At 30.8% G+C, this 13084-nt stretch overlaps 1 protein-coding gene across 7 annotated transcripts in view; it reads left to right on the plus strand.

Moving 5' to 3' along the window:
* The window catches only part of LOC114334073 (calcium-dependent secretion activator), a 303401-nt gene that overhangs the window by 268988 nt on the left and 21329 nt on the right, over window positions 1-13084 (plus strand). For all 7 annotated transcript variants that reach the window (XM_050641429.1, XM_050641434.1, XM_050641431.1 and 4 more), the window contains 4 exons: window positions 1499-1655; window positions 4419-4560; window positions 9382-9691; window positions 9750-9908. In XM_050641429.1, coding sequence (XP_050497386.1) covers window positions 1499-1655; window positions 4419-4560; window positions 9382-9691; window positions 9750-9908 — 768 coding nt within the window. The remainder of the gene's footprint in view (window positions 1-1498; window positions 1656-4418; window positions 4561-9381; window positions 9692-9749; window positions 9909-13084) is intronic.

Raw genomic sequence — 13084 nt, forward strand, 5'->3', positions numbered from 1 at the left:
CGTTATAAACAACGATTCATGTGAACAACATTTCAAAAGATATCAGTCAATATTTGCAAGAACCGTGGTAACTCTGTAATTTAAGTCCCAAATGTCAGACGGCTCCGTCGGTCAGATGGCTCAGTGGACAGAGGCGCGATTGATCGACAAATCTAGTGGATATACGATCGGGTTCGAGCCCCAGCCCGGTCATTTGAAATTAATAAAAAGGACAACGTCGTAGTATAAAATTCTATATAGAATCTACGACTTGGTATGGAATAAACTGCTGTCTGATCGGCCTATGGAGGAGCGGTACGGCAAGAATAAGGGCTTGCGGCTTGGTGATACTCCTCTATACATCCCTACCGAAGGGCGTTGACGCCTAAAAACGGTGTAAATACAGGGTGTCCCAGACTAATTTACCCACGGTATATCTCTTAAACGAATAGAGATTTTCGAATGGGATAAAAGGTGATATATTCTACTTGTAATAAACTTTAATATGGCGTACAAAAAATCATCCCCTAAATAATCATCTTTTAGTTACAACCCCTAACTTTAATTTTTTTAATAGCACCCTGTATATTTTTTTATAGTTTTGGATGTGGTCTTTTATCGTCTATTCAACACATTTTTTGAAAATAAAATCGGTTCGTAAATAACCTAGAAACTATCAGTTTATTTTTGTTAAATTGTGTGTCCCAGACTAACTTATCCAGGCTATATTTCTTAAACGAATAGAGATTTTCGAATTGCACAAAAACTGATCTATTCCATTTGTAATACACTTTCATATGGCGTAGAAAAAATTCATCCCCTAAATATTCATCCCTAACTTACAGGGTGCTATTTAAAAAAATAAGGTTAGGAGTTGTAACTAAGGGATGAATATTTAGGGGATATTTTTTTCTACGCCATATTAAAGTGTATTACAAATGTAATAGATCATTTTTTGTCCCATTCGAAAATCTCTATTCGTTCATGAAAAGCCTTGAAAAATTAGTCTGGGACACATAATTAACAAAACTAAACTGATATTTTCTTGGTGATTTACGAACCGATTTTATTTTCAAAAAATGTGTTGAATAGACGATAGAAGACCACATCCAAAACTATAAAAAAATATATAGGGTGCTATTAAAAAAATTAAAGTTAGGGGTTGTAACTAAGGGATGATTATTTAGGGGATGATTTTTTTGTACGCCATATTAAAGTGTATTACAAGTAGAATATATCACCTTTTGTCCCATTCGAAAATCTCTATTCGTTTAAGAGATATAGCGTGGGTAAATTAGTCTGGGACACCCTGTATATATATATATATATATATATATATATATATATATATATATATATATATATATCCCTTCTCAGGTTTGCGCACAGCTTACGTCTATTCCTATTCTGGTCGGAGTGTATCTTTATCTTATGCTTCGCTAGATATTCGCTATTATTAGGACTTTTAGAACTGCTTCGCTAATGTTTTCATCCACTTATATACTTTTTATATGTACAGGCCTTTGCGTGGTTTAGCGACTTATTGGTTGAACACGCTGAAATATTTTGGTCCTTGTTTGCCGTGGATATGGATAGAGTTCTCGCCGAGCAACCTGCGGATACCTGGGATTCATTTCCACTTTTTCAGGTCTTAAATGATTATCTTAGAGCTGACGGTGAGTACAATTTATAGTCCAGGGCGTCTGTTTTGAGATGGAGGTGACCCATATTTTTTTTGCAGAAATTGCTTGGAAATAGCTCATATAATAATAATTGAGTTATCCTCCCACTTAAAAAGGTCTGGAAGATTGTTTAAATAAGTAATCAAAATGTCAACAAATGAAGAAAAAATTCGATTTTTTTCTTCGTTTTTTTTATTATAACTTTAAAACTATTCATTTTCGAGAAAAGTTACACTGACATAAAATTTGTGTAATTAAGTTTCCTACAAGATAGGATTGGTTAAAATTTTTAAAAATTGTCACTCTGGTTGCAAAATACCAATAATAAAGTGCCTATTCGCATTTTACTTTTTTCGACCATTTATGCTACACCTAGGACCTTCATATTTCACTCAGAAAAACTATTTGATAAAATAAAACAATACTGCAAATTTTATTAAAATCGTTTCAATAGATCTTACAAAATAAATTTTCCAATCTAGCTTTCGCAAAAAAATGCAATTTTTTAATTTTGCATAACTGAAAATAAAGCAGATAGCAAGTTGAAATTTTTTTGCATATAGAAGAACACTGTACCTTTCATTTACAATTTGCAAAATTAAAATCGATTAATTACCACGGCGTCAGGAATTTTTTTAAATAACATTAATTTTTGGTGCTACGCGCAGGACAGCGAATAAGTTTGCTCTGATTGGGCATTCCAATGACCTTTTACAAATTATCGAATATTGCGGCTGTGGACAGACAAATGTGTTAATAACTGTTAAGTTGGTGTTTTAGTTTTTATTGTTTTGAGAACAGAGACAAAAGCAAGTTTATACTTGTAGTGACTTTTTAAATAGTTTTTAAAAGCAAAATAGGTACTTAAGTTTTAGCATTGTAATGAAAAATTATATATTCTATTTGGAAAATGTAAAATGTTCGATTTACACAAGTTGATTTTCAACAAAATTTCTACCAATCTTTATCAAATATATTATTTTCTTACTTTATATTTTGTTGTATTTTAATATTTTAATTCCACAAAAATCAAACTAATTTGATTATTGTTTGTAAAATATTGTTTAAACAGTTCTATATGTTTAAAAATAATAAAGTTTTATCGTCTAAGTTAAAATATATGAACAAAAAAATTTTTTGCTAAAAAAAGTGTTATTTCAAAGGACAGAGTATATTATGTTTTTATTTTGTAATAAACAAATTTATTCATTTATATCGAAATGTATCTAGTAAAAATTAAAATTTATCAATAAGTTATTTGTAATTTTCGCTTCGAGTTACATCAGATTAGAAAAATGATAAAAATCGCTTGGCTAGAACCCAAGATAATGTAATTTTTTTATGTTTCCATTTCGAAAGTTAGACTTCATTTTTTTTCTCAGCTCAATAATTAGTATTTTTTACTGATCCGGAGTATGTTTATTATTTTTTTAAGGTGCTTGTGATTTTCAAACATTATGAAAGTTTGTACATAGAAAGAGCTTCAAATGACAAACATTTTAGCGCAAGGAAAATTCACCTAAGGTGCGTTCGCGGGTACAGTTGACAAATTGTCGCCGACAATTTCTAACCTCACTTAATATAAATAATATCGTTAATAGATAAATATACAAGGTATATTTACTTTTAATTAATATTAATAACTAATTATTAAATTATACTAGGCAAATATACCTTGTATATTTATCTATTAACGATATTATTTATATCATTTTAAAGTGCGCATGCGTTTTGCTGCTAATTTGTCGCCGACTAGTCGCCGACAGGCTCCCGCGAACGCACTTGTTTATACTTTTGTTGTAAATGGCACTCAGCTGTGAAAGTCTGTATCTCGGAAACTGCCGAACATAACCTAACTTTTTTTAAAAGAAGCGTTGTTTAAAGACCTTTCCAACTAGCTTTTATAAATTTAATTTGATTGAGTAGTTTAAAAGATATATTATTTGTTTATAAGCAATTCCTGACGCCGTGCTAATTAACTGATTTTAATTTTACATATTGAAAATGAAAGATAGAGTGTAGAGTGCTTCTATATGTAAAAACAATTTTAACTTTGTATCTGCTTTATTTTCAGTCCTGCAACATTTTGAAAATGCATTTTTTTGCGAAAGCTGGATTGCTAAATTTATTTTGCAAAATCTATTGAACCCATCTTAATGAAATTTACAGTATTGTGTTATTATATCATACAGTTTTTTTGGGTGAAAAAAGTAAAATGCGAATACTTGTTTTTTTATGGTTTTTTTGCAATTATTGCTATTTTGGGTGCAACAAAGGTGACAATTTTTAAAAATTTTAACCAATCTTATCTTGTAGGAAATTTAATTACGCAACTTTTATGTCAGTTCAACTTTTCTCGGAAATGAATAGTTTTAAAGTTATAATAAAAAAATCGAAGAGAAAAATAGAATTTTTCCTTCATTTTATGACATTTTGATTAACAATGTTCCGGACGTTTTTGAGCGGCAGGATAACTCAAATATTATTATATGAGCTATTTTCAAGCAATTTCTGCAAAAATATATGTCACCTCTCAAGATTCAAATTTTCAACCTCATAACATCCCTACTAATATTTTTACAGATATCTTCTGTAATTCTGCCATTCAGTTCTTGAATATTATATGGCCTATTTGCATACACTTTGCATTTTAAACAACCCCGTAAAAATAATCTAGCGGTGTCAAATTCGGGGATCTTGCTGGCCATTCGATAGCTCTTCATTTATATTTGTGTACACTTAATCTCCTTATTTTAGATAATTTGAAAAACGGAAGATTTCATCAACACTTACGAGACACCTTCGCACCACTAGTAGTTAGATATGTGGATCTTATGGAGTCTTCGATTGCGCAGTCTATCCATAAGGGATTTGAAAAAGAAAGATGGGAGATAAAAGGGTATGTTGGTTTTATTTCACAGTTAAACCCTTTGTGAATAGTACTACTTTTGTGTTTATTGTTTCTTGGTCAGTATACAGGGTGATTAATTAGTAGGGTAAAGCTCAATAGATCCGCTATAGTAATAAATGACAATAAAAGTTAATAACAACAATTGTAAACAACTTTGAGATTCATATTACAAAATTAGTTAGAATATTATAGGGTGTTTTATAAATTAGTGGCAGACCAAACTTATGTTTTTTAAATGGAACATCCTGTATTTTATTTTATATTCGAAATCTTCTTAACTGTCTTATCACAAAAATATACAGGTTTGTTATGTTATACAGGGAATTTAGAAGGTTATAACCAATTTTATAAGAAAATCGAAACAAATCCAACTCCCTGTATAAATAAAAATAAACAAAACAGCAATGGTTTATTATTACCATATTTTTTTATTTATTGTCAAAATTTTCACACATGATTGATATTGCTAATTTTCTTATGGTAATTTAATTAATATCAAATACATGATGAGTCAAAATGCAAGTACATTATTTTCTCAGTAATTTTAAATGGAATGCCCTATATTTTATACCACTATTGAAAAGTACCATTATCGTACTTTAATTTTTATATAACCGTCCCTATGTCTAAATTTATTAGTTTTCGAGATATTTTCATTTTTCAGAGTAAATTATTAATTATGTGTCTAAATTTTTCCAAATTTTAAGTAAGCCATGACTGAACCGTTTTTATGAAACGTAGCTTCATCTCCAAATAGTACATTATCCAAGAACTCTATCTGTTGATTGATTTTATCTAAGGCCCAGTCACAAAATAATATTGTCTTTTCAAAATCTTCCTGAATTAACTCTTAGTGCATTTGAATGCGGTAAGGGGCATTCTGTTTTTTGCAAGAATTTTTTGCACAGAGTAGTAAGTTTGTTCTTTTTCTTTAGAAATATTTCGTATACCTACTTGTATGTGGATTTTCAGTAACTGCCAGCAACACATTCATTTCGTTTTCCTCTGTTACAGTACATTTTGTACGTTCGTGTTTTTATACGTAACTGAACCAGGGCGGTTAAACTGATCCTTTAATATTTCAAAGCTTGCTGTAGTGGATTGTCGTCTTTTAGGGAACCGTTCATGCTCATGATAAATTGTTACTGATAATAATTTTTAATTGCACTTTTTATTGCACTCCCCAATATCCCCCCAATATCCCCCCAATACAAGATTCTCAACAGTAAAATTCATCTCAACTATAACACAATAAAAGTTGTATCATGATGAACTATCAGTTTTCGACAATTCGGTCATGGCTTACTTAAAATGTGGAAAATTTTAGACACCTTTTAATAATTTTCTCTGAAAAATGAAAATATCTCGAAAACTGATCAATTTAGGCATAGGGAATGTTATATAAAAATTAAAGTACGGTAATGGCACTTTCCAATGGTGATATAAAATACAGGGTGCTCCATTTAAAATTACTGAGAAAATAATGTACTTGCGTTTTGACTCACCCTGTATTCGTTATAAAGAAAATTAGAAATATTAGTCATTTCTGAAAACTTTGACAATGAATAAAACAATATGGCACCAATAAACCATTTCTGTTGTACTTATTTTTATTTATACAGGATGTTGAACTTGTTACGATTTTCAAATAAAATTGTTTATAACTTTGTACATACCCTGTATAACATAACAAACCTTTATATTTTTGTTATAGAGAAGTTAAGAAGATTTCGAATATAAAATAGAATACAGGGTGTTCCATTTAAAAAAACAAAAGCTTGGTCTGCCACTAGGTTATCGAACACCCTGTAACATTATAACTAATTTTGTAATATGAATCTCAAAGTTGTCTACAATTTTTGTTGTTAACTTTTATTGCTATCTATTACTATAGCGAATCTATTGAGCTTTACCCCACTAATCAATCACCCTGTATAATAACTAGGGAGCGGATTTTATGCTAAATGCACATTGCTTACATATTTCGCATATTTGAGAACTTTACCAAATTTTGCATATTTTTAAAGAAACGTGCATATTTATTTTGTGTCTATTTAAAAACATTTTTGTCCAAACGAAAAAACTCTAAATTTTTTTAATTCGACACAAAACATTCCCTCGCACAGGCTGTCATATATTTTCGAGAACTACCTGAAGTCGGCTCGTTCACCACCTTTTCGGTTTTTCTTAGAAAAACCCGATTTTTACCCACAAAGCGCGTATAGTGCGCCGTCATAAAATGATTGTAGGATGTTAAGGGCCGATTTCTCATATCGAGTTCAACTCCAGTTTAACCTGAACTTTTAGTAAACGTCAGTTTAAAGTCAAAATCGTCTTTCTCAACTCCCGTTCAACCGATGGCAGTTTAAACTTGAACGATGCTTGAACGGTGGAATTCGGCCGTTCAAAGATTTCAGAACTCAGTTCAGATGATTTCATGGACTACGCATGCGTTGTATTAACACGAAACGCTGTCATAATATAAATATATCCTATTTTATTATATTAAGCCTAACGATAAACGATAACATTATTTGTGTTTTTATAATATTTATTTATAATTATTAAAATGACTATTTGACTATAAATACTTAAATTTAACTTTATTCAAAAACAGCATAAAAAAGGTAGTTCAAAATGGCGACAGTTTTTTGCCTTTTGCCATCTATTGGCATTTCTCGAAAGCTGTAGAACGAGCACTGACATGAACGCGCAATGAGAAATGCATTACAAACAGAACCGGAGATCACCTGTGAACCCGGTTCAACTGAACCATAGATTAACGCAGGTATGTGAAATCGACCCTTAGGGCCAATTTCTCATATCGAGTTCAACTCCAGTTTAACCTGAACTTCTAGTAAACGTCAGTTTAAAGTCAAAATCGTCTTTCTCAATTCCCGTTCAACCGATGGCAGTTTAAACTTGAACGATGCTTGAACGGTGGAATTCGGCCGTTCAAAGATTTCAGAACTCAGTTCAGATGATTTCATGGACTACGCATGCGTTGTATTAACACGAAACGCTGTTATAATATAAATATATCCTATTTTATTATATTAAGCCTAACGATAAACGATAACATTATTTATTGTGTTTTTATAATATTTATTTATAATTATTAAAATGACTATTTGATTATAAATACTTAAATTTAACTTTATTCAAAAACAGCATAAAAAAGGTAGTTCAGAATGGCGACAGGTTTTTACCTTTTGCCATCTATTGGCATTTCTCGAAAGCTGTAGAACGAGCACTGACATGAACGCGCAATGAGAAATGCATTACAAACAGAACTGGAGATCACCCGTGAACCCGGTTCAACTGAACCATAGATTAACGCAGGTATGAGAAATCGACCCTAAATATCCTATTGTTTAGAAAATATTTACACCTCTAAGGGTCGATTTCTCATACCTGCGTTAATCTATGGTTCAGTTGAACCAGGTTCACCCGTGATCTGTGGTTTTGTTTGAAATGCATTTCTCATTGTGGGTTCATGTCAGCGCTCGTTCTACAGCTTTCGAGAAATGCCAATAGATGGCAAAAGGTAAAAAACTTTCGCCATTTTGAACTACAATTTTTATGCTGTTTTTGAATAAAGTTAAATTTAAGTATTTATAGTCAAATAGTCATTTTAATAATTATAAATAAATATTATAAAAACAAAAATAATGTTATCATTTATCGTTGGGCTTAATATAATAAAATAGGATATATTTATTATATGACAGCGTTTCGTGTTAATACAACGCATGCGTAGTCCATGGAATCATCTGAACTGAGTTCTGAAATCTTTGAACGGCCGAATTCCACCGTTCAAGCATCGTTCAAGTTTAAACTGCAATCGGTTAAACGTGAATTGAGAAAGACGATTTTGACTTTAAACTGACGTTTACTAGAAGTTCAGGTTAAACTGGAGTTGAACTCGATATGAGAAATTGGCCCTAAACATCGTTTTACGATTCTCTAACGGAAATTTAAATATGATTTAAAAATCAGTCACCTTTAGTCGGTCAATGCGAATGTTTAGTTTTTGTGTAAAAGTACTTCTGTTTGTGAATAGTCCAATATGCCTAAAGATTCTAGTCTATTTTATTCCCGGATCGGAACCTATCCCCAGCTTCTTTACACCAATGAAAAACTATTCTGCAAAGCATGTAGTAAAATGGTGAGTTTAAGATTGTTTCTTCCTCTTTTTTCTTTAATAAATAATAGTTTGCTGCTTCCTCAACATTTTAAGTTTAAACAGTTTGAAAAAGTATGTGCGATTGTCGTAGATACCATCTCAGCGAAAATTTTCGGATACACAACACGTCGAGAAAGAACTACAACATGAGTCAAAATGCAAGAATATTAGCTAATCTAAAGTTGATCAGTTACTTATTGACAGTAGACAATAGTTGATGACTTCATCCAAAGATCAGTATAAATTTAATTCGGATTTGTGCGAGGCGATGATTTGTGCAAACGTACCGTTAAAAAAGCTGGAAAATCCTATTTTTAAAATTTTTTTGGAAATATATTCTAAGAAAAGTGTTCCTGATGAAAGAACATTGAGAAAAAATTCCGTACCTCAAATTTACAACGATACCATAAAAAAATCAAGAATATAGTGTAAAATCGATACATTTATTTTATTGTAGATAAATATACGGTTCCTCAAAATGCGCATTTTTTAAAATTATTGTGTATATCTTGAGCATATTTCGTAATTTTTTACTGCATATGTATGCGCATATTTCATTAAAATTGCTCGCATATAAATCCGCTCCCTAATAATAACCAAGTTTTAAAAATATTCTTTTTTAGTATGGGATGTGCAACATCTGAGGATTTGTTTTGGAAGCTAGACGCTCTTCAGTCTTTTATAAGAGATCTACATTGGCCAGATGCAGAGTTTCGCCAACACCTAGAACAACGCCTAAAACTCATGGCCTGTGATATGATGGAATCCTGCATACAAAGAACTGAATCAGCGTTTCAACAGTGGTTAAAAAAGTCAGTTACCTTCATTTCCACAGATTACATTATACCCTCTGAGATGTGTGCGATGGTCAACGTAATATTAGATGCAAAGAATCAATCTCTGAAACTTTGTGCGGTTGATGGCATTGATTTGGTAGGTTTGAATGTTTTTAAGACTAACCAGCTTTCATTTATTGCTATTATTCTTGCAGCACCAGTATCATACAAAAATCGATGACATGATTGAAAAAACCAATGCTAATATAGTGCAGGGTCTAACAGGCAAATTGATGTCAGTGTTAGAAGCAACACTATCAAAATTATCTCGATATGATGAGGGTAGTCTTATTGGATCCATCTTAAGCTTTACCGTAAGTCAATAAAATATCGCACCTCCGCTCAAATAGTGTCAAAACTCAAAAAAAAGGGTTTTATTGCACCAACAGTTTAATAAAACTACAAAATCTTATCTCAGTGTTACGTTTATAGTTCAAGTATTTGTCGTTAGATGACACTAGAGTCATTATGTGATTAACCAAAATCAACAGTGCATAGAACATAAAGAGTGTCACATATCGACTTGTGCAAGGCATTTGTCCATCTAAGATGTGTATAAAGCGTCGTTTGTCGAGTTAAGACAGTATAATCGATATTCGATTACTTTATTCAAAACAATCTGGTATGTGCTCAAGAAAAGTGACACATTTATCACTTATTTAGCATTTTTTGCAGTATTTTTGTTTAATGTTGTTGCTTGTATTTAAAGTTACATCATTAAAAAGTATAAGTCTTTTAACCAGATAATAATAATGATATTATATTCTGTACTGCAAGAGTTACTTTTGATAAATAATTTTTCCTAAATGTTTCGTTATTTTATTTGTATAATGTCACAACTCAAAAAAAACATATTTTTTAAATAATTTTAGCAGAATTAATACACTATTTTGTAGAACTTCAAAAACCTTTGATAACTGACTATGAAATACTGATATTTAACTAAAAATAGATATTATAACGTGTGATCCAAAATTATTGTCACCATAGGTGGCTCAGAAAGACAGAGATAGCTATACAGTGCATGTCTATTCATAATTCAGATATACTTTCCAGTTTACGTCAACTTTGCAGTGTACGTCAACTTAACAAGAAAAGTTAGGTTATGTAGAGATGTTGGTGGTGGACATATACAGCATCTTGTTTGATTTTATTTATTATTGTTACTTAGAGTTTTGTTAATTATTTTTACTGTTGATTAAAGTTCTGTGTTAAAAGGTTTTGACTGATTTTTTATGTTTTATAATGTTAATCAAAATTAATTGATAAACCAATGATATAAATTCAGATTAAAACAAGACATACGTAATTTTTTGCACGGCTAGCTTTGATCTCAATAATTGTGGATTGCTCGTTACTAATTTTAACAGTTTTTGAATTAAACCCGGAAAAATTCTAGCACAAACTTTAAACTTCGTTTTCTCAATATGTACTTTGCTTTTTTGACTTATGACACTGTTTGAGTGGAGGTGCGATATATACTATAATAAACTTAAAAATAATTACTTTTAAATATTGTAGTGTAAAAATATTATTGTTGTTCTGAAGCTATTTTCTTGTGGCATTTTTATAATCAACTATTTTTAGTGATTTTATGATTTTATTAACGTTTCGACGCCCAAGTCGGGTGTCGTTGTCAAAATTCAAAATAATACTAGATTAAACAAAAATGTTGTTGCTTAGTAAAAAAATTCTTCTAATAATTTATTTAATCTGACTCATTTATATCGGCAAATCAGACAGGTATTATACATTTTAAAGTAGAAGACTTTAAAATTATATTGCCAATATTGATGAGTTGCGTTCCTGGGCCGACTTTACTAAAAGATAGTTCATTCGATTACATGAAATCAACCTCAACTCAAGAATATCCGCCACAAAAAATCATAGCATGTGATCTGACTTTAAAAAGACAACCAAATGCAACGGTGGCAGTAAAATTCTCGGGCTAGAGATTCCATAGTAAATCACGAGGGAAAACCAGGAAAAAACCTCGTGATACTATCCCGATATCGTAAGTATTTGGGCTTACATTTAGTTTACTCTCAAAACTAATACCAAATTCTGACTTTAATTTAATATATGCTATTTTAAATTATAAATAATATTAATAATACATAGATATTATATAAATAATACTAAAATATAAACTATGTACTTATGTAATAAAAAAATATGTACTAACTCGATATGTTACTGACATACTAATCGTGGTATTTTCTTTCTATTGACTTCCTCTTTTAGTATGGGTAACCACATCCTACTGCATTCTACCGAGGAATATGCGACACAATTGTTTTCATTTAGCAGAATTAGAACCGCTTCTTTGATTTTTCTCTTTTTACTATCTGTTTCTTTCAGGACTATACTTTCAAATATGTCAACACGCATGTGATAATGAACATAGAGTTCAGTGGAGAGACTCAAGTATAGTCCTGAAAGTAAAATGAGAAAAATCAAAGAAGCGGCTCTAATTATGCTAAATGAAAACAATTGTGTCGCAAATTCCTCGGTAGAATGCAGTAGGATGTGGTTACCCATACTAAAAGAGGAAGTCAATAGATAGAAAATACCACGATTAGTATGTCAGTAACATATCGAGTTAGTACATATTTTTTTATTACTTAAGCACATAGTTTCGTTTTAGTATTATTTAATATAATATCTATGTATTGTTAATATTATTTATAATTTAAAATAGCATACATTATATTAAAGTCAGAATTTGGTATTAGTTTTGAGAGTAAACTAAATGTAAGCCCAAATACTTACGATGTCGGGATAGTATCCCGAGGTTTTTCCCTGGTTTTCTGAGAATTTTACTGCCACCGTTGCATTTGGTTGTCTTTTTAAAGACAGATCACATGCTATGATTTTTTTGTGGCGGATATTCTTGAGTTGAGGTTGATTTCATGTAATCGAATGAACTATCTTTTAGTAAAGTCGTCCCAGGAACGCAACTCATTAATATTGGCAATATCATTTTAAAGTCTTCTACTTTAAAATGTATAATACCTGTCTGAATTGCCGATATAAATGAGTCAGATTAAATAAATTATTAGAAGAATTTTTTTACTAAGCAACAACATTTTTGTTTAATCTAGTATTATTTTGTATTTTGACAACGACACCCGACTTGGGCGTCGAAACGTTAATAAAATCATTTTTTTGGTAAAATTATTGTGGCTTATTTCCTATTGAAAATAGTTGATTATAAAAATATTATGTTTATAAGAGGGTAGCCATAGACAGACAATTACATTTTTACCTAAAATGATTTGAGATTTTCTAAAAAGATTATTAAGAAATTGTATTGAAAATGTGTATAACCGCCGAGGTGTTGAGGAGGTTATGTGTATGTGTTATCAAAATTGAGGTTGACATACTTGGCCATGGTATTGTAGGTAACAGCCATATTTTGGCTGAAAAGATCTAAGGGTGGATGTTTTACGGTTTGCCGTATGGCATATCAAATTCCGATTATTCTATG

Source organism: Diabrotica virgifera, chromosome 10 (genome assembly GCF_917563875.1).
Source record: "Diabrotica virgifera virgifera chromosome 10, PGI_DIABVI_V3a".
NCBI classification, from domain to species: Eukaryota; Metazoa; Arthropoda; class Insecta; order Coleoptera; family Chrysomelidae; genus Diabrotica; species Diabrotica virgifera.